Below are 23,320 nucleotides of genomic sequence, written 5' to 3'. Positions count from 1 at the left end.
AGTTATTCTACCCAAGAACCGGAATTTTCCTTCTTGCAACGAAGTCAGAGAGAAGCTCTGTGATAAAAAGCACCACCTTCATTTTGAAAAAGAATATATGCAAACATGGCTACACAGCTCAGTCTAAAAGGCTCATTCTTGTGTGCTGCAGGAGTAAACCAGAAAAGGTCAAAGGCACTTGGACTCTATTGCCTGCTAGGAAATCAGCTTAAAACCTATTTTCTAGTACCAAGTATTGCATATAGGATTATATTCTCTGCAAATACCGTACTCCATTTTTCCTACTGTTCAGCATATCCATTTGTCTAATAGTACAGTACGCTACTTTCAAGCACTGGAACTCTGGTAGAACTTCAATATTAAATAAACCAAATCTTGATTTTTACATGACAAGAATCTCCTTGAAACTAGCAGTTTGATATGTGGCTAAATCCCTCCCATCTTAATCACATGATTTGTCCCGTTGAAGTCAGTGGGACTAGTTACAGTAATGAGATAATCAAGATTTACCATATTTCTAGTTACCAAGAAGAATGCAGTGATGACATAGTACATTCAACTCTCTGAAGTTTGATCAGCAGATGTGTAGTGAGTTGGGTATTATTGTTACGGTGTTGTAAGTGTAAACACTACTTTACCCAATGTATAAAAGACAGGGAGCAGCCCTGTATAGGATACCTCTCAAATAACTGATCTTTTTACATATACATTTTAAAAATGTCAAAAGTAAGTTGTTTTTAGACAGACAAAGTCGAAAACTCAGCCTGTAAGTTCTTGTACAGCAGCAACATTCAGACACGGACACTCTGAACCTGTACATTAAAATGCAAAGTTCTGCATGAACGCGTTTAAAAATTAGGTTTTTGCCAAGCAAGTTAGGCTGAAATTTTCATACTTGAGTGTCTAAAGATAGGCACCTGAATGTATATTTGGGCATCGAGATACAGATTCCCTGATTTCCAGTGGTTCTGATCTCATTAACATCAGTAGCAACGGTGGCTGCTCAGCTGTTCTGGAAATCAGGGATGTAGATACTTAACTATAACTACTCAAGTTTGAAAAATTTGGCTTTAGCTACAATGACATTTTATTTAAAAAAAAAATAGCCAAGTTTCATTGTCTCCGATTACAGTGTCTGAAATATAATTAAAGTAACAATTAATAGAGCAACATGTCTATGGCTAAAGCTGCAGACTAACTGACATGGGGAAAAAAGGCAAAATCTGTAGCTCTTGAAAGTAATTAGAGATCTGTAGCATTCCACAGATACTTCATATTCGGCTCCTGGAAAGCATTACTAGGCGATTTAAAACTTTTTCCTAGTATTACAATGTTATCATTGCCACTGATATGCTTTTCAGGCTGGTCTGAGGAAGACTTTAAGTTATTAACACTGCAAATCTTTACTATTTCAGATTTACTTTCCACCCCTCCAAATCCCCCCATTTTGGCTCAAGCACCACCAACTAGACTTGAACATATTTTTAAATACAACAAAAATATGAAGACAGAGAACTGGTTCTTTTATATGCACTTTTGGACTCGGTTGCAGGAAAGACTTTAGGACACTATTTTCTTAAAATTCTCTTAATAAAAGTCATCCTGAATTTCTCATATGGCTAAGCCATTGGCAGGTCATGGTAAGCTGCATATCTGCCAGTCACATGATGGTAAATCTGCAAGGAAAAGGAGAATTTATAATGGTATCATATACAACTAAAAATTAAAAAGGTATCATTAGCCAACAAATTAATGACATGTTGAGGGGCAGTTGGGTGTTAATATATTTTAAAATGTGTGTGTGTGTGTAGAAAGATTTCTATGGACTACGATGGACTTCAGAACAGACCCATGTTGAATATAAAATGTACTTTTTATTTATGTCCCTCTCCCCCACCTATCATATGCTCCTGGTTGCTTTAGAGATTGTAAACTCTATGGGGCACTAGAAGCAGATGACTACTCTAGAATGGGTGTAACACAGCCCTCTGTCCCCTATGGCTGTTCAGTAGCAGGAGGCAAAATCTCCTACTGTATGCTGCTACTACTGCAGAGGGCTGAATCTTACATCATTGGCATGGCAGGCAGGTACCAATATCTGGCCACATCCCTCCTTTGCTAACACATTCTCACATCCTGAAGGGTGAGAAACAAACATGGCATAGCTGCAGGCTTTGGAGCTCAGCAGCAGCAGAGTGACTCTGAGTGGCTGAAAGCCAGCAGAGCAGATTCTCTCTGCTCAGCACTGTGAGCCTGGCCCAGGTAGCTGCCTAGGGAGGCAATGCAGATAGATTAGATCATGGAAGCCCCCTAATGACTCCCTGCTAGATTTAAAGAAATCCAGCATGGAAGCAAAATGGTAGTTCTTAAGTCATTAGAATCGTGCTCCATTATCCTTGAAATGGTGTGGAATACATATTTCATGAAAGCAATAAGCAAACATTTTCTATAAAAATGTTTTCTCTCAACCAAGACTGGAAGGAACCTCCCGGGGCCTCAAATCCAGTCCCCTGCTATCACAGAACTAACCTGTCTCTCGATATCGGACAGCAAAGTACTGGCACCTAGGCGAAAGAGGTCTGGTTTCAGCCACTCATCTCCTAGCTCCTCCTTCATCAATACGAGCCAGGTAAGAGCATCCTTTGCACTACGAATGCCTCCAGCAGGTTTAAATCCAACCTTAAGAAAAGTGCAATACATACAAAATACTATTTATTTTCAGTGATTTGTCTTCATTTTAGGAGAAATGAAAATCTGCATATCTCCAGCTGGGAAATGTCCACAATGTACAGCCAAGACTCTGTTCTGCATTAGGTTCTAACTTTAGGCAAAGCCTTGAACAAGCAATAGTGTGTAAGCTGCACCAACTCAGGAGTAGTCCTGGAAGGCTTTGTGCCTCAGACACCCCTGTGAAAGGTACAATTCCCTCCCTGCTTCCTCCTTGCTTCTGGAACCCCAATGAGAGAGTGGGGTAGAGGCAAGACTGTCCATTCCCAGCCACCCCCTCATCCCCCATTCACATGCTCTGGGGAAAGAGGGAGAGGGTAGGTAATGTCTCCAACTCTTACATGCCTGTTCCCAAGTTCTGGGTAGCTGACGTAGGGGGTATAAAGGATGATTCTTATTCCATTGCACAGGCACATAGTCACCATCTAGTTCTAAATGTCTAATAATAAACACACACACAAACATCTCCGCAAAGATGTGGAAGTGAAGAGGTCTGTATGGAATGGGAGTTATCTGTCAACAACTGAGAGGCTTCTATATTTTACTGAAAGCGCATGCATGATAATTATATGCTACCAGTCTGTACTTTTAAGCTATATTTAGTACACTAAAATTAATATTCAGTTAATTGCCTAGATATAATAAATCTTTCTACAGGGATGCACCAAGTTGGGTCCGTCCCTGCTAGACATATGAAATTTTGTGTTTGTTTGTTAATTTGGCAAATACTGTCATTCCAGAGAACATCCACAGAATGTGTTTTTTATCAGAACTGAAATGTAGGGCCTGCAATATACACCGCTACCTCGATATAACGCGACCCAATATAACATGAATTCAGATATAACGCGGTAAAGCAGTGCTCTGGGGAGGGCGGGGCTGTGTACTCCGGTGGATCAAAGCAAGTTCAATATAACACTGTTTCACCTATAAAGTGGTAAGATTTTTTGGCTCCCGAGGACAGCATTATATCCAGGTAGAGGTGTATGAAACAATCTGAAGTTAAACAATGCGTGTTGTGTTAAGAGAACACATTCTGGGTCCTATGTCAGCTGCATATCCATACACTTTTAGGATTGCAGTATCCGTCCACATCACAGTCCTTAAGAGCCTAGGAGTTCCTACACTAGAATGGACCATTTATCCATCAAGTTCATTATCCTGCCTTCAGCAGTGGTCTATACATATGCCCTGAAGCTTGAAAAGCAAAGAGAATAAGAAGCAGGCTTGCTGGTATTTGATGTAATGCAGGAACAATCTGGATAGTCTGCAGTGTAGTATATAGTGGTGCTTTCACAATTCCCTCCACCCCAGGAAGATTCTCCTAAGAGAGCCCTGAGACCTTCCCTGTTCCATTTTTTTTTCTTTTATTCTGCTTTCTCCTTACGCCCTCACTCCCTGAGAGGATTATCAATCTGCTAAATATTTGAAGCAGTTATAGCCTGGAAAACATGAATCCCATTTTCTAGAGGATACAGTGAGATCCGTAAGAAAATTTACTGGAATTAAAAAAAAAAAATCATTGAACTACGTATTTGGTAAAGATTATAGTAATTTAGCAAAACAAACTTGTAGAAGAAGTATGTTTCTCTCACACTGAAGCATTCTAATAACACTATTTCTAAAAGATAAAAACAGGAAAAGCAGCTGAATCTGAAATGCAGAGAGAAAGAGAGAGAGAAAAAGAGTGAATGTAATAGCTCTAGTTTTCCAAAAATAATTCAAACCACAGCAACTGGAAAAACATCTGCAATGCAAAAAATTAAAGCAAAGGGTAAATGGTGTCAGTTTTTCTTTCCCAAAGGAAAAACTAATGAAAATCTCATTAGATTATTCCTACAAGTGTCAAAGCTCTTTGAGATAATCTGTGGCTAAAACAAGTAAACTTCAGTTTTTTTAAAAAAAGGGTGGGGAGAGAAAAATTAAAAATAACACTTGCACAATTTTTCCTGTTCAACATGAGTATTCCAAAAAAAGTTTTTATTTTTGCAAAGAGCTGGCAAAGACTGGCCTATCCTCACCTTCATTGCCCAGCTTTCCAAAGAGCACATCTGACTGCCATAAAAATGGAAAAAAAAGATATTTAATTCAAGAGCTGCATAAAGTCTAGCTGCTTTTTCCCTGCTGTTTCACAGCATTTCATTATTTTGTTTAATAAGTTCATCTCCTCGAGAATTTTCTCTTCACCTTATATTATTAAAAGTAATATGTTTTTCTGGACTGGGGGTTTCCCAACAGAAAAACCAATTTATGTGTGTCCTTCAATAATGACAGGAAAAGATTATTTCCCATTATACTGCACACTTTTCATATCACTACCACAGCTTATCATTCAATAAATGTTACTCTGCAACCTGTTCCTTTCCTTGAAAAAGTTTAATTTCTGTATTAACCTGTTTTTGCCGGCTCACGCCTTGCTAGAAAGCTTCTGTACAGCAGCAGAATTAGTTTGTTAAAGAAACCATTTAGAAATCTCTTGTCACTGATAAAATTGTCTTCAGTTAATAGAAGGATATAAAGTCAGTTTACATCTAATTCTCTCTCTCTCACTCACACTCTCTCAAGCACACACACACGCGCACACACACACACACACACACACAGAGAGTCTCTTAATAGCACATTTTAAACTGTGAATGAATTGTGTTAAAATGAAAGATAAATTAAACAATTATATTAATTAAATGTAAAAATCTTATAGTAATGCAATGCGAAAGGGCAAATCCTACTCTAGTCACATGGCTGCAGGAGCCCCCATAGCCGTTTTACACACACACACACACACACACACACACACACACACACACACCCCACCCCCCTCTCTCCAGGGAAATAGTCAATGGAGTTAAAATCCTAGTCTAGCCAAGGCCAGGGTTGTGGATAAATGGACCAGATTCTCTGTTACACTAATGCCCATGGAGGCTATTCTGGCAGCCTAAATGGACATTAAAGCGAGTGGAAATGGCCTCTTGAGACTACTGCCTGTGCTGGGGGCTTCCCAGCTGACATAAGGGCAGAGGGAGAGAGGGAGGGGCAAGCCAGAGATGGAGAGGAGATGTCATGGGAGTACTGTACTATAGGTGCTTTCTGGGGACCATGGGAGGAGACGAAGCATAAGTAAGAGCAGGTCTGAGGTTGTTCCAACTTAACCTGGGGTTTGCACAGGCCCCCAACTGCCCCAGAACGCAGGAAAGGGAAAGATGGCTTAGAGCTTTCTTTGGCCACCTTCCCCTTCCATTACTGTTGCAAGTACAGGAACAGATAAATGGAAAATTGGATCTGCACCAAGTCTCCCCTCCAAGTGATATGGAAGGACAGTAGTAGTAAACATCCTGTTCTCAGAAGCCTGTTCCCCACACATACTAGTTCTGCTGCAGAACTTACACACTGTCTTTCATGGCTGGTGGGAAACCCTACATCAGGGTGGGCAAACTTTTTGGCCCTATGGCCACATCTGGGTATGGAAATTGTATGGCGGACCATCAATGCTCACGAAATTGGAGATTGGGTGCGGAAGGGGGTGAGGGCTCTGGCTGGGGGTGTGGATTCTGGGGTGGGGCTGGGGTTGAGGGTGCAGGAGGGCGGGAGGGGGATCAGGGGCAGGGGGTTAGGGCACGGGAAGGAGTTAGGGGTACAGGCTCCAGGTGGCGTTTACCTCAAGCAGCAGTGGCATGTCCCCCGCTCTGGCTCGTACACGAAGGCGCAGCCAGGTGTCTTAGTGCACTGCCCCATCCACAGGCGCTGCCCCTGCAGGTCCCATTGGCCATGGTTCCCAGCCAATGGGAGCTGTGGGGCAGCACTTGGGGCAGACGCAGCGTGCAGAGCCCCCTGGCTGCCCCTACGCATAGGAGCTGGATGGGGGATACGCTGCTGCTTCCGGGAGTCGCACAGAGCCATGGCACGCACAGAGAGGGGCAAGCCCCCGTCTGAAGCACCGGAGCAGGGCAAGCCCTGGACCCTGCTCGGCGGTGGGAGCTCAAGGGCTGGATTAAAATGTCTGAAGGGCCAGATGTGGCCCCCGGGCCGTAGTTTGCCCACCCCTGCCCTACATGACCAAGACGAAAGCAGTAGAATTTGTACTTGGGGTGAGAATATAAATTAATCAAGTCAGAAGATACAACATTTTACTTACAAGTATTGCATGTATTGGGTCAATTTTCAACTGATGTAAATCTGTGTTGCTCCATGAACTTCAATGGATCTAGGCCAATTTCCATCAGCTGAGGATCTGCCCCATTGTTTATTAAAATTCACATTTAAACAGCCTAACTAGTAAACCAAAACTCTCTATATATGCAATGGGGACTGAATGGATGCTGCACAAATTTTCCCAGGGGGAAAAAATTCCTCTTTAACTGAGATTTAACATAGGAAGTTTCAGCCAAAGAGGAACATTTTTATAAGCAATTAGAAAGAGGCAGCTATAAGGAAAGTTGAGTTGCAGCTTGATCTATATGAAAGCTAAGATATATGTTAATCAATCAACCATATGTTCTGTATTTTGCAAATATTCAGGTTTTACCTCAACTTCTCAATGACACTGTTTTTATTTACACAAAAGATTCCAATAGTAAGAATACCTTGTTGCCAGTTTTCCAGTAGAAATCTCTAACAGCTCGTACCATGACTATGCCTACTGGAAGGGTGGCATTAACTGCTTCTTTTCCTGTAGAGGTCTTAATAAAATCAGAACCTTAAAAGAAACAGAAAACTCCACGGTAGTTTTATAATAACAGTAATTCTTTGCACGTGTATATATAGCTCCTTTCATGTTTTACAATCATTATTAAGCCGTACATCATCCCTGTAATGTAGGAATTATCCCTGTTTTACAGCTGGGGAACCTCAACCACTGTGAGGTTAAAAGTCCTGTTCAAAGTTTCAGAGCAATTTAGAAGAACAACCAGGGGATAGAAGCTAGGCATTTCTACGATTGGTTCCTGTCTCTAGCCATCAGAACACAATCTGTCCTTGCTCATGTGCCAATCAGCTAATGTTATGATATACAACATTTAAATGCATGGTCAGTAATATATGTAGGCATTGAAGAAACATTCCAAAGAAGCGGACAGTTAGCCTTGGTTCCTGGCTTATTTCACTCTGCATTTTCATTTGAATACAATGTTATTCTTCACTTTGTGGCCTGAGCTCTTGTGAAGTGTTGGTTGTACCCGGCTGCATTTCAGTGTTGTCTTAAGTGAATCCTGCAACACAGTACTTAGTTCGCAAAATACTACTTTTTTTTGGAGGGGAAGGGGTGTGAGCATAGCCAGGTGTCTGATGTTGCTCCCATACAGATCAATGACATCACTCCCATGGACTTCAATGCAGCAGGCTGGAGCCCTGGGAACTGCAGGCTCTTTAACTAGCAAAAGTAGTCCGGGAGACCAATTCAACCATAGGGTAAGACTGCCGCTCCCATTTAAATCAAATTACATCTGCTTACACCTTGACATCAAATTTAGCTCAGGGTTTGTTTTATATCTCATCTGAACGGTGGCATCTTCAGCAGCACAATGCCTTCTAGCAGTAATCTGGAGCAGTTTCACTACAAGAGCAAAGCAAAGGAGGCCATCTCTTGAATCACACCACCAGGGGCGGCTCCAGGAACCAGTGCACCAAGCGCGTGCCTGGGGCAGCAAGCCTGCCGGTCGCTGTGGGGGCGGCAGTCAGGGAGCCTTCAGCGGCATGCCTGCGGGAGGTCCGCCGGTCCCGTGGCTTCAGCGGCAATTCGGCAGCGGGTACGCTGAAGCCGGAGGACCGGTGGACCTCCCGCAGGCATGCCGCCAAATCTGCGTTACCAGTGTACCTCCCGCAGGCATGCCGCCGAAAGCCGCCTGACTGCCGTGCTTGGGGCGGCAAAATACACAGATATATATAATACACAGATATATAAAATATACAAAATACACCCTGCACATCCCACAACACCATGGGTTTCCCTGTAAGTTTCCCATTCAAGTACTGAACAGACCAATCGCTGTATAAGCTGTGTCATCTGATGAAGATTACATTTTGACCAGATGGGGCAACATAGAAACTCTTCTTAACACCACGGGCATGCAATTTAAAGTAAAGGGCAATTAACAATTACTGAACTTTGCATAAAATTAAGGTGGAAAAGGTAATCTCTTTCATTGGACCAACTTCTGTTTGTTTTTTCCAACAACAGAAGTTGGTCCAATAAAAGATCTTACCTAATCCTTCTGGTCTCTCTAGTATCCTGGGAACAACATCGCTACAACAACACTGCAAACAAAGAGTTAAGGTCACCCAAACACTAAACAAGTTATATACTTTGGGGCCACTCCCATTGAAATCAGAGTTTTTCTTCTGATTTAAAAGCGAGCAGGATTGAGCCCACTGTATATACTTAATGGTCACATCCTTTTTTAAATGGAAATGAAACTTTAACATTATCAAATGATAGTTTTTACAGTTTTTCTTTTAAGTGCAGAATTTAAGTCCTTCATTACAATACTTCCTCTCCCCGCCACAGTACAAGGTAAGTCAAAGCTTTTATAAGTCTTATAATTACAAGTCTCTATGGTACAGTTTCATTAAAAACTTTCATTAAACAACAGCTGCCCTTGTATATGGTCTTCTAATCAATTTGGTCAAACAGAATGACTTCTAATCAGCTGTTGATAAAAATAGAAGATGAAATTTTAATTCTAATAGATTAACCACAAACTCAAGATAGTCTTCAAAATCCATCTAGCTCCATTCTCCAGTGGATTTAACGACTATTCAGCAACTCATTACTAAATAGAACAAGATGAACATTTTCCAGTTCATTAAAGAAATGTACTATGTATTTTTGCATTGTCCTCATGATTCGTTACAGGGAGTCTTAATTACAAGATAATGGATAATGGTTATTAAATGCAGACTCCAGTAATGAAGCTCTATTCATTTGCGAGCCTCAGAGACTGCAAAGAGGGGGAAATAAAATTACTAGCTTCAAAAGATTAACGGATCAAATTATTATTCAATTTTGAAAATTTCATTGACTTCAGAGAAACAAGAAGAGATTAAAAACTATTATTAGTACAAAAGTAATGCATTTATTTATTTATTTATTTTTAAATAATATCTTAAGGCTATTATCAGAATAATCAGCTTTTGGATGTGATTATTAGACAAACATACAGCCAATTTAGCATCATCTCCTAACAATGAAAACAATACATTTTTATTTCATGAACAAATTCTATTTATGATACAAGAGTTTGCTAGCAGGATTCCATAAAGAATCTTGCGGAACCCAGAAGATGTATGCTACCAGAGAGCACTACAGGGTAAGGTATTATTAACATTTTATATTTCGCTTATGAAAAAACGGGATTTAAAAACCAACCACTGCTTTAAGGAGCATGTCATTAAGTGGAATTCATGCCAACCTTGTAATTGGAGTTTCTGGTGACATTATTCACCAGCCCCGTGTTTTCTATACTTGTAAAAAACAAAATAAAACAAAAAACACGCTACTGACAAAAATTCAGCAAATTTTATCTGGTGATTCAGATCATTTTGAACCTATAACCATCACCCAGCCCCCCTTATATGAATGCACATACACAAAGGCAAGTTTTCAAATACATTTCTAAATAGTTTGTGAATTAGAAAGTGACTCAATGATATACTAAGACTAAGCTCTTCAAAAATGGGTGTCTAAAATTAGGCTTCTAGGTCCTGATCCTCAAACGTATGTAGGTGCCTAAATCGTTAGGCAGCTAAATATCTTTGAGGATCTGGTCCTTAGGTCCTTATACAGGCCCTGATTCCAGATCATGCAGAGCACAGGTGGAAGGCTGTGCCAATGCAGAACCATTTTGTTTAGGTTTTTCAATGGAGCTTGAAGGGAGTTAGGCACCCAATTCCCATTGCATTTCAATGGGATTTGGGTGCCCAAAATCTTTAGCTAGCTTTGAAAATCCCAGTCATTGACTTCAATGGAGTTTTGTGCATTCTCAGTAGTATGCCTGCATGCTATATTATACATAGGGCCCTACCAAATTCATGGTCCATTTTGGTCAATTTCACAGTCATAGGATTTTAAAAATTGTAAATTTCATTATTTCAGATATTTAAGTCTGAAATTTCATGGTGTTGAAACTGCAGGGGTCCTGATCCAAAAGGGGGTTGTGGGGGGGATTGCAAGGTTATTGTAGAGGAGTCACGGTACTGTCACTCCTACTTCTGCGCTGCTGCTGCTAGCGCTGCCTTTAGAGCTGGGTGGCCAAGAGCGGTGGCTGCTGGCTGGGAGCCCAGCACTGAAGGCAGTGCAACTGCCAGCAGCAGTGCAGAAGTAAAGTTGGCATAGCATGGCATTGCCACCCTTACTTCTTCATTGCTGCTGGCGGGGCACTGCCTTCAGAGCTGGGTGCCTGGACAGCAGCCGCTGCTCTCTGGCCACCCAGCTCTGAAGACAGCGCAGAAGTAAGGGTGGCAATACCACAACCCTCCTACAGTAACCTTGCAACCCTCCCACAACCCCACTTAGGTCGGGACCCCCAGTTTGAGAAATGCTGATCTTCCCTGTGAAATCTGTATAATATAGGGTAAAGTACACAAAAGACCAGATTTCATGGGCTGTGAAGCATTTTTCATGGCCGTGAATTTGGTAGGGCCCTAATTATACAGAACAAGGGACTATGGTGCTAACTAAGTGTCCTAATTTACAAAACACTGAGTACCCAGAACTTTTGAAAATCCCATTGGCTACACTGGGAGATGCTAGATCATGCCATGTATTTAGGTTCCTCCGTGTGGACTTAGGAAACTATATGTTTTTAAAAAAAAGATTGACAAAAGGGTTCAAACATCTGTTATTAGAATGGAATAATTTGCAACACTGTGGTTACAAGAGAGAGATAGCCCTGTAGGGATCTCTTTCTGCAGGATTTAATTATTTACTTTGGGGGTGTAAGGGGAGTGTGATGGGATGTCTACCCCACACAAGACTGGAAGGGGTTAAGAAGGCCAGGCAGGACAACTAACTCCACAGGCTGCATCTGGAAGGTGAGCCAAGCAGCAGGGAATTGAAAACAGGTTCATTTGGGCAGGAACAGACAGGGCCTATAAAGCCAGGAAGCTGTCAACAGACAAAGGAAGACCGAAGGAAGACTTTGGGACCCTGGAAGGGGGGAAACACAGGTAATGACCTAGACAGAGGGCTGACTCATGAGAAGGAGGCTGCTGTTTCTGGAGCGAGAGGGTCCACAGGAGGAGAGGTCGGTGAGAGAGACACCACCGGAGGAGGGCACAATGCCTGGCTAGAGCTAATCTCTAGGATGACCAACAGAAGGTGCTACCAGTGGTGAGCGGACCCTGTGACAGGGAGATACTGCTATTTAGTACAATCTGGTGCATTTCAAAAGCAAAAAAGTGTACTTTTCAGAAGAAAAGCTTTGTGAGCCAGAAATAAATGCAATACCTAGTAAGGATGGTTTAGCAGCATCTAGACATGAGGATGAGCTCTACCAGAGGTAGAGACATCTATACTGTCTATCTTAGGTACTTATGTGGCCCTATTACTGTAGTAACTTATCTTCAGAGTACTCCCGTGAGGTAGGGCAGTGCTATTACCCACATGGTAGAGATGGGAACTGAACAGAGAGTCTAACTCACTTGCCTAAGGCCAAATAGCCAATCTATGGCAGAGCAGGGAGTTGAACACCAAGACTCCCAGGTACCAGGCTAGTGGCCTAACCACTGGACCATCCTTCCATACTTCCCCAATTCACTTCACATGGCAAAGATCCCTTGTATCCAATGATGAGCTCCCAGAATGTTAATAACTGGTTCCCTGCTGGGTCTTCAGCGACACTTTGGCGGCGGGTCCTTCAGTACCGCCAAAGACCCGGAGCGAGTGAATGACCCGCTGCCGAAGTGCCGCCGCCAACCCAGTAGGGAACTGGTTATTAAGCGCCGCCCGGTGAGTACAAGCCCGAGACCCCCCACCCTAACTGTTCCCCAGGGCCCTATCCCCTACCCAACTCGCCCCGTTCCCCATCCTCTGACCGCCCCCCCAGAACCTCCGCCCCCTCCAACCACTCCCTGCCCCTTATCAAACCCCTCCTCCCAGCCCCGGCCTGGCCCCCTTACCATGCTGCTCACGGCAGCGTGTATGGATGCTGTATGGCCCGCTGGCGCTCACAGCCCCTCCCCCTCACCATACCGCTCAAAGCAGCAGGAGCTGCAGAGCTACCCAGGAGCAGTCCAGAGCACTGGCGCCGGGCTTTGCGAGAGGGGGGAAGGCGGGGGAGGGCCAGGGTAGCCTCCCCAGCCGGGAGCTTAGGCGGGCCGGACAGGACGGTCCTGAGGGCCGGATGTGGCCTGTGGGCCGGAGTTTGCCCACCTCTTTTACAACCGGTTCTAAACCAGCTTCTAAATTTAACAACCGGTTCACGCAAACCGGTGCGAACCAGCTCCAGCTCACCACTGCTTATATCATGTAAATGTAATTGAGCAGCTGATTAACACTGTCGACTGTTGTTTAGATTACAGTTTTCAGGAACAATATTATGGTTCTATAATTAAGCAATAAGAAATAATAAGGAGTATAGCAATCATGGAGTAATCACAACCTTTGGGTTGCAAAGCACCTCAAATGCCTTGGGGGCATGATTATCTCCTGATAACTGCACACTGCTTGTAGTTGCTTAGTCTTAATAAAGAACAAAGATGTGGCTGGCAGTTTAAAATAATAGGCAATTTTACTGCAATTCTCTATAACTATTAGTAAAGCACTCGTGAAGATTTCTTTGTGATTGTACCCCAGTTACAATACCATGTGGCAATATGGGGTAAATGTATGTCCTTACAAGATCCCTAGGTCACATGTAAAATGACTGGGGGCCAAGCTGTCTTAACACAGGCACACAGTGATTGTACCACATGTTGAAGAGGTAGCAGTGATTAATACATATTGTCAACAATGGATACATGTTTTATGGCCAAGTTTGTTTAAAAATGTGCCTGAAGTTAAGCTCCTGAGTCCATACTTAAACATCTAAATAAGTGGCTTGACTGTGGGAGCTGCTAGGGGCTCAGCTCTTTGAAAATCAGACTAGTTAAGTATTTCTGTGCCTACCTCTAAGTTACTATTTTTGAAAATTTTGCTCTATCAGTTTACAGTAAAGTCATTTACATTTTCAAATACTGTATAGTGCACTTCTGCTCTGAAAAGTGGCTGTAAAAAGTACATCAGGGGGCTCCACACTCTCTGTCTCTATGTAAGTCCATATCATATTTGCTCTGGTTATAAATAAAAGGCTGACCTTGCTAATTGCTAGTCCTGCCATCTCCGCTTGGGCTTCAAGAGTCAAAATGGGTTCCTCCCTTCTTGCATATCATCACCAGTAATTAAGATTCTGCCCTCAGGGACACTTGTGGGCCTTACACAAATCATGAAATCCTTTCTCCTGCAAAAGTCTCTCAAGACAATAACTCTGGTCAGAGCAGGATGCTGCCCCCGTAGATGATGGCTGGTGAGAATTATGGCATTAGAATCATTCATGGTTAGCTATTGCACTATTCTAGTGTCTACTGCAGTTTTCCATAGGATAGGACCAGTTCATTAGTACTGTGTTTCTTACATGTTCATTTTATACATGTTCTTCTTGGCGATCCAAAAGGAAGAGCTACATCAGCTTTTCTTATTCAGCAGTTTGCCCTGTGTGTTATCTCTTGAATATTTTTGAGAAGGATTCTTCCAATCCAAACTTCACCAGGCATAGTTGGAGGTAAAATAAATACTTTATAAATATAGTCATGTATAATGAAAATTTCATTTTTTCCTAGCTGAGGTTTTTATTTTTCTAATGTAAAACAATGTACATAATGCATTTCATTCAAGGATTTCAGAACACTTTATCGATATAAAAATTCAAAACACCCCGGTATGGTATTATCCCCATTTTGCAGATGGAAAAACTGAGAGGGGGTAAAGTGACTTGTGTAAGGCCACATAGTAAGACAGAGGTAGAGATCAGGAAGAGAGCCCATGAGTCTAAATACCCACACTCACTTCTACTGAAATCATTAGAAAACACTCCCTCAGCTTATCCAACAAGAATGGAAGTTTGCCTATACTATGTTTCTTTACCTAATAATTGTGTGATTACTATTCATAGTCGGCTCTGTTTTTGAGCAGGGCAGCATAAATAATGGAAACATGGTATGTGCCATTTTTCATCGTGCTTGAAAATACCATGGTGTGTCCAATTCTGAGTATTCTAGTACACGCGATTTCCCATTTTAAACATACAATTAGGTGCACTGGTTTGAAAATCTATCTTTACTTGAACTGAATTGCACTGTGTCACTCACTAGCTCATATTAGGGTAATCTAAACTAAATATCCTAGACAATAAAACTATTGTACAATATGTATAATAATATATCTACTCTAAATATTATTTATTATTTATTGACTGTCCAAGTTTTAGATCAATATTGTTTAGTAGCACAAGATATTGTCCACCACAACCTCCATTAAACCCCTGTTTTAGGCACTAAAATTTGTAACTATAGCAACATATGATCTGCCACAAGTAACACTATGATTTGGAAGAAAGTAATAGATATGTACAAATAGTTTAGAAGAATAGCAGTATATAGCATAATATGCTACATATGATTTGAGCAACTGGGTTTAATTTTGTGCTTTCTAATGCCGATAATATATTTGTTCCAAACTTGCTAACACTAAAAGTCAGGTATGCTTGAGCATTGTCTATTAACTTGTGAGAAAATTACTCAAATTGAAGAAATAGCTGCTTAAAATGGATTTAGAAATACATTGTACTGAACAAAGCAAGCTAGAAAATTAGTCTACTTCAGGATTAGAAAGTGCTATGAATTTTAAACATAACTTTTAAAAGCAGTATATAACACAACCAAAATCATGATACTTCAATGTCATCTTGAATATTTTTTCAATATTTTATGATAAAAGTACTTTAAGATGCTGTCCCTGCTCTCTAATTCAGAGAGAGAGAGAGAGAGAGAGAGAGAGAATTGATTTGGGGGGTTAGGGGTGAGGGTGAGGGGAAGGGGATTTCCATGTGTGAAGGTTATATGCCATGTCTGAAAACTTAGAAGACAGAGTCTCTCCTGTAGTCAGCTTCTGCTCAGTGAAGGAGACTATGGAGGTAGCATCATGACAGTTATGGCGCCAATCATAAGGCCCAAGTAATTTGGCTGCTTTTCTCCTGGGCCCTAGCTGTCATCCACTGCAGTTGCCCTTCCAACACCGTGTATCTCTGGCCACAGCCATCCCCAATTTGAAGCTAAGATATCTTCTAGGCCTTGTGACAGGATTCGTAGATGGGGGATTATAAAAGGGAAGATGGAGCATAGAAGGGAAATCCTTTACAAATCTTAAAGGTCTGGAAATGGAGATGAGGACAACATTTGGGTCATTTTTTTTAAATGAATGTCTGCCCCCTCTTGCTGCATGTTAGCAGACATGAATTTACCCTAGAATGCTGGGGCCTGATCTGCAACTCTTCCTTATGACTGAGTAGGCACTACTCCTGCTAGTAAGATTTGTAGGATTGGCAATTCAATGAATAAAATTCTCCATAAATTAACTTCCCTACAGGAGTGATTTGGATCCTTATGCATTTTAAAAGGCAGCTACATACAGCCTTAGCTACTGTCAAATTGTGTATTTGTATTTCACATGAATGCTTGATCAACACCCAGTTTGGTAATATTTGTAGTCTCACTGAATTTAACCACAGTGCTAAAAAACCCCAAAACAACAAAAAACCCATACTCTTGCAGGTATCTGTCAGAAGTGGCTATAATCCAGGGAATCACTAAACGCTACGTTGGGGGTTAGATTCTCTGGGTCCACTAGTCAGCAGTGTCCATTCCTGATCTGGTAACAGGCTACAAACCATCTTCTGGCTTCCAAACCAACACCTCCCTTTACAAAATTAGTAGTCTGATTTAAACAGCCATTTTTGTTTGTAAAAGACTTTCTAAAAATAATAAATATTCACACTTGCTTTGCATATTACCCTACTTTATAAACCTACATTTTTATTTTTAAATGTAGATTTTACTTTTTAAAATATTTTATATATTAATAAAAATCATTTTGAGTTTTGGCATTTAATTCCTCCCACTGAAATACAGCAGATGGAAGGAACTGAACATGAAACCTTTTTTGTGTTAGATGTATAAATCCTGCCAGGTATTTGGTGAGGAGTTATTAAATGTCAACTTTCAAAGAGCCTGTATGTGTAATGTCTTATCTTTTTTAAAAGAATCAACTAAAGATGGCAGTCTTGTGTGGGGGAAAAAAAAAATTAAGGTCCTGCTTTTGACAATATTGGCCACTTTCAGGCTACCTCTTCCACATTTGCATACACAGGAAAAGTGGCCAAGTAAAATATTGGTCTCCACTCCAAGCTTCCCAACATACAGACTTGTCAGTAGGTAGATCTTCTGCACAAGGTCTCCTGTGTCGTTATAACTGCAGAAGAGCATGATCAGATCCCTGACGTGGCTATTTTGTCCGTAGGATACTCATGTGATTCCAGTGCACACAGTGATACTGCAAAAATTTGCACTAACATCTGTCTATCTATACAGCACTATATATGCTTTGTGCAGTGTATATATTAGCAGACACTATATAAAAAACACGGCCAATCAACATAGCCTGGAGAAATAGAGGCTTGAAAAATCTGGCTCTGATCTTTTGAGCTGAGTGTATTCTTTAACTCTGTCACCATCTGCTAATATTTAAGCTGATGTATTGTACCAGACATAAGAACAATTTTCACGGCTTAGGTTTCACATTTATTATTGTCTTTAGTGATCTATGTTATCTAGTGTCGAAATAGGATCATAAAACCCACTACTATGTTTTAGGTCTTCTTCATGTAAAACCTAACATGAACATTTATACAAAAATGAACAATATAAGAGGAGTTTAAACATGATCTGTACATTTTTGAACAGCAGTTGCTTTTAATTAAGTTAACTTTCTTCACTGTTTAGAGCATGAACTAAAGATCAGGATTCCTGGGTTTCATTCCTAGATCAGCCACTGACTTGCTATGTCATCTTAAACAAGCCACTTTGGCTAAAATTTTCAAACTTAAGTGCCTGAAATTAAGCACTTAAATATAGACGTATGCACTCAAGTAAGCGGTCTGAGTTTCAGAGGTGCTGAGCACTTGCAGTGCCTACTGAAGTCAGTAGGAGCTCTGGGTGCTCAGAATCTCCCATCTAAATTAGGTGGCTAACAGGGGCTTGCATAAGGCTCTGAGTGCAAAATATTAACACGTTTGCACCTATTAGGCTGGCTACATTTTTAACTTACTGCAACTAAAATACCTACATTAAACAGAATGGCAGCTAGTAATGGGAGGCAATATTTCATCAACCTGCTAAGCTCACACTATGCAGAGTTAAAACATGCAAGATGAAATAACATACTGTCAGCTGCCCCAGGTGTGTGTTTATAACAGTGTGTTTAAATGTGACTATCAGATGCATTTGCAATAACTAAAGGGCTAGCCTCCCCCCCCCTCCCATCCCTGAGGCTACCAATAAAATCAAGGGAGGAAATCCCATTGATTTCAGTAGGAACTGGATTTGGCAACTTATTTAACAACTTTATTAAAATAGTTCACAATCACTAAAATGTAAGTGCTGAAAAAAAGTGGCACATGAAAGGTAAATATTTATAAGGTGGTTTAAAAAAAGACATTTCTTGTAAATTTTGGCAGAGGAGTAGTCTGAAAAGAATGGTAATAAAAGAAAGTTTGTTGTTTATTCCTATAACTTATTTTGGTCTAAAATGCCATTAAGAAGCCCCAACATCTGCTCAATAGCAGCTGTAAGTAACATTATGAACACTCAGACAATTTATATCTTTCCTTTTTATTAAAAAATAAACAGGTCTTTTTAAATTATTCACTAGAAAGTTAACATAAAATCAGTGTGGTAGCAGCTAGCGCTCTGCAGAAAGGCATCTACAAGCTTTGTAGGATCCCGCTGATCTAAATCTTTCTACATTTCACGGACTACTCTGCTCTTTATACGTTGTCCAACCCAATTTATCAAATGAAAACACAGAAAACCTATATGCCATATCAAAACCACATCCATAAACAATAAAGAATGGAAAATACATCACTAACGCCTCCAGTGCCCTGCTAGTTACTTTTTCCAGCTTGAAATGGCTCCATTCTCAGCTCCCCTTTGCATCAGTCAAATAATCTCAATCCCTTCTTGCATCCATGTTCCACAACTCCAGGAATTAGACATTAGCCTCAGCTCTCCAATACCTTCTGAATAACTACGTGTGGTGATAAAATATTGACACAATACTACTTTGTGTCTGTCTAGAGCGTTTTCTTATGTAGATCTCAAATCTCATTGCGTCCTATTTGCCTGCTTTGGAAGCAACACTCTCAAGCATGGTACAAAAGACAAGGGCACCTCTGTGACAGGTTAGATCACAGAAACCCCTTTGGGAACTGCCACCTGATGTGCTGAGACTACCTCTGAGCCTGTTTTCCCTGGCAGCTTAGGACTTCAGAACCCTGCCTGGTTGTGCCAGACATGCTAGCCTGTTACAAACACAGACCCAGGTCCCCCACAAGCTGCAGGCTTAACTCAAAACAGCTTAACAAGTGCTCCTGTCTCCAACACCCAGTTCCCATGGGGTCCAAACCCCAAATAAATCCGTTTTACCCTGTATAAAGCGTATACAGGGTAAACTCCTAAATTGTTCACCCTCTATAACACTGATAGAGAGAGATGCACAGCTGTTTCCCCCCGCCCCCTCCCCCCCCCCCCCCCGGTATTAATACATACTCTGGGTTAATTAATAAGTAAAAAGTGATTTTATTAAATACAAAAAGTAGGATTTAAGTGGCTCCAAGTAACAGACAGAACAAAGTGAATTACCAAGCAAAATAAAACAAGCAAGTCTAAGCCTAATACAGTAAGAAAGTGATTACAGATGAAATCTCACCCTTAGAGATGTTCCAATAAGCTTCTTTTACAGACTAGCCTCCTTCTAGTCTGGGTCCAGCAAACACTCACACCCCTGTGGTTACTGTCTTTTGTTCCAGTTTCTTTCAGGTATCCTTTGGGGGTGGAGAGGCTCTCTCTTGAGCCAGCTGAAGACAAAATGGAGGGGTTTCCAGGAGCTTAAATAGACTCTCTCTTGTGGGTGGAAACCGCTCCCTCCCGCTGTATAGAATCCCCTCTACAAGATGGAGTTTGAGTCACCTGAGCAAGTCACATGTCCATGCATGACTTCGTTCTGCACAGGAATGTTCCCAGGAAAGCTCAGCTGTGGATTGGAGTCTATCAAAGTCTATTGTCAGATTAAATGTTTCTTGATTGGGCACTTACTGAGAATAGTCTTTTCTCAAGAAGCTGACCAAATGCTTCACTGAGGCTACTTAAAATCAAACAAGTACACAGCCAATATTCATAACTTCGAATACAAAAATGATACATGCATACAAATAGGATGAATATATTCAGTAGATCGTAACCTTTGCAAAGATATGTTACACAGCATATGTAGCATAAAACATATTCCAGTCATGTCATACTTACATTCATAAGCATATTTCTAGAAAGCATTATGGGATGCAACATCACAACCTCTTAAGACCATACAGAGCAGGTGCTTGCCTTTAAGTCACCCTCTTTTGTCTCTGTTTCTCTACGTTTTGACTGAATGGTTCATGCAAAATAACCCCCCAAAACAATTACTAACCTTTTGTAACTGTTGTTCTTTGAGATGTGTTGCTCATGTTCATTCCAGACTAGGTGTGTGCCCAGTTTCCGGAGATTTTTCCCTTAGTGATAGCCAAAGGACCGGCTCCAGTGCCCTCTGGAGCTGTTCATGTATGTGTTGGTATAAGGGGTCCTGCTGGCTCAGCACCCTCTCAGTTTCTTCTTTCCGATAACTCCAACAGAGAAGTAGGAGGGTGGGTCCATGGAATGGACATGAGCAATACATCTCGAAGAACAACAGTTACAAAAGGCTAGAATAGAATATGAATATATGGAGATATACCTATCTCATAGAACTGGAAGGGACCTTGAAAGGTCATTGAGTCCAGTCCCCTGCCTTCACTAGCAGGACCAAGTACTGTCCCTGACAGGTCTGTCCCTGACAGGGTTTTTTTTTTTTTTTTGCCCCACATCCCTAAATGGCCCCCTCAAGGATTGAACTCACAACCCAGGCTCACAGGACTTGGGCTCCAGTGTTATTTAAATGCAGCATAGACATTTGGGCTCAGGCTGGAGTCTGGGCTCTGCAACCTGAGCCCAAATGTGTACCCTGAAATTAAACAGCCCCACAGCCTGAACCCTGCAAGCCCTAGTCATCTGATGGGCCAGCCATGGATGTTTAATTGCAGTGTAGACATATCCTTAGGGTCTGATGAAAGGGTCCATGAAAGTCAATGGGAGTCATTCAGCAGGTTTTAGATCAAACCCTTATTGATTAACAAAATCTCCTTATGACTAACTTGGTTCTTTATACTGGAATATTTTCACTTGCAGTAGCTTTCTGTCTCTTTCTTCTATCTTATTTTGCCATTTGTGTATCCTTTTGTATACTTCCTGTTTTGTATTTGTATGTTTTATGAATCACTCAGATTTCTTCTGCTGTTTATCACAAACCAGTTTTATTTGAATGAATGCAGACAATGTTTCATGCTTTTCTACCGAAGATGTTCTAGACAACAAATTCCTAATCAATTTTCTCATTCAGCATGTTTTCTTTCAAGTCAATTTCATATTCCGCTACCTTAGGCACACACCTTCAAGATAATCTAAAATCAGATAAGCATGATCTCTACGCTGAGCCCATTTAAAGAAAAAAAAAAAAACAACCCTAAAGTCATGCCTCTTTTATTTCCACAACTGTATGAAATTTCTTTTAATGGTGCTAAGTTTTCCAACTATTGTTCCTCCCAGCAATCTCTTAAAATTACTTTAATATTTCATAAGTCAATTTTGTATTTCTATAATTTCTAGATACAGTAAGTTAAATATTTATTTCTATTTATCGCTTGTTTTGTTAAATTTAACTGCTGCTCAAGTAATAAAAAACAACCTGAAATAACACAAAGATACAGTACCCTGTACATCTATTGATTTTCATAATATCTACATGTTTTAAAATTATCACCACCCATTACCTTCAATAGAGAGTCTTCACAGATGCTAAGTTTATGCTATGAAGCCATATTATTTTGATGGCATGTCTGACTAGAACTATCTACTCTGCAATCATTTCTAAGTCTGATGCGGTATGAAACTTCAGAAGTTTTAGCACAAACGCTAACAAATTATTTAATAGGAAAGCAAACTTTCATTCATGAGGACAATTAACACAATAGGGGTGCATTCTCACCTCTATGCGTTGGTGGTTATAAATTGAAAATATATCATTTACTTAATGTTTGCTGCAAAGAGCTTTAAGATGATCAAATGAAAAATGCTATGCAAGTATTAGCACTAGAATATGAATGGAATGTTGACCCTTCACAACACTAGCAATAAACCTTATCATAATGTTACTCCGTGAACCCACTGTTCAGCGTATCTTATGCGTCCTGCTCCAGTGGGTGATTCAGTGAACCACTTGCTCTTTTTTTCCCTCAAGTGGTAGAGATCTGTGCTGAAGGTCCTGGGTTTAAACCTTGCTGATAAACCATGTGTGAGGGTTATTACGCCTACGTAAGATTGCAAAGGCTGTCAACCCTTTGGCTAGTGTAAAACAAAGCACAGTTTTACTGTCTGACTGTGGTGGTGGTTTCATTATTACAAAGACAAGTCTCTAAGCTACATTTAGCAAATTAGAGAATGGTAGGCAAGATATAAATGGAGTGATCTCATTGACTACTCATGCTTTACGACCGTACTACTGAAGACTTATAAAAAGGTCTCCCTTTGGGTCAGATCCAAGCCTAGTGAACTCACTGGAAACACTACTATTGCCTTCAATGGGTTTTGGCTATTCATCCATACCTATACTAGACAGTATCATTTCAACAGAGCGGAGATTGCACCAAGCCCTGGGGTATCCTGTGCTGTCAGCAAAGTGTTGCTACTCCATCCCGCATGCAGGTCTCTCTGTTCTGACTCCTCAAGGCAGAGGGTACACTGGGGACATGGCCATAGGGAAGAAATGGGATACCGCTGCTAGGCATCCTCAGACAGTATGCTGCATTCCTCCTTACATTGAGCTCCTCAAGGAATGTACCATGCAGCTTGCTGAATCTCTCCCATTGCATAAGAGAATGAACCGGGGTATATTTTAGTTGGATTTCCATGTGTGCAGTATATGGGGTGGGAGCTTTAGCTGCTAAAGAAAGGCATCCTTTCCTGCTCCAGACCCAGCACTACACCACCTGCCTGGCTCTCCGCTGCAACCTGCAGCAGCACCCTTCTTCCCAGCTGCTGCCTCCCCTGTTTCTACCACAGACTGTGCCAGATGGTCAGACCCAGCTACTCCCACCCAAAAACTTCAGGTCTCCCCTTGCTGCATATTTGGACAGCCCCTTTGGAGGCTTAGCTGTACTCC

At 41.2% G+C, this 23,320-nt stretch overlaps 1 protein-coding gene across 1 annotated transcript in view; it reads right to left on the bottom strand.

Annotated features, from left to right (window-relative positions):
* Window positions 1-1,571: 1,571 nt before the first annotated feature.
* DERA (deoxyribose-phosphate aldolase) overlaps window positions 1,572-23,320 on the bottom strand; it is an 89,260-nt gene continuing 67,511 nt past the window's right edge. The window contains exons 7-9 of the mRNA XM_034781929.1: window positions 7,308-7,420; window positions 2,530-2,679; window positions 1,572-1,676 (exon numbers count right to left, since the gene is read on the bottom strand). Coding sequence (XP_034637820.1) covers window positions 1,620-1,676; window positions 2,530-2,679; window positions 7,308-7,420 — 320 coding nt within the window. The 3' untranslated portion in view covers window positions 1,572-1,619. The remainder of the gene's footprint in view (window positions 1,677-2,529; window positions 2,680-7,307; window positions 7,421-23,320) is intronic.

The sequence above is a fragment of the Trachemys scripta genome, chromosome 1, assembly GCF_013100865.1.
Source record: "Trachemys scripta elegans isolate TJP31775 chromosome 1, CAS_Tse_1.0, whole genome shotgun sequence".
Lineage (NCBI taxonomy): Eukaryota > Metazoa > Chordata > Testudines > Emydidae > Trachemys > Trachemys scripta.
The sequence above is the reverse complement of the archived record's forward strand: the minus strand, read 5'-3'. Positions and strand labels throughout refer to the sequence as shown.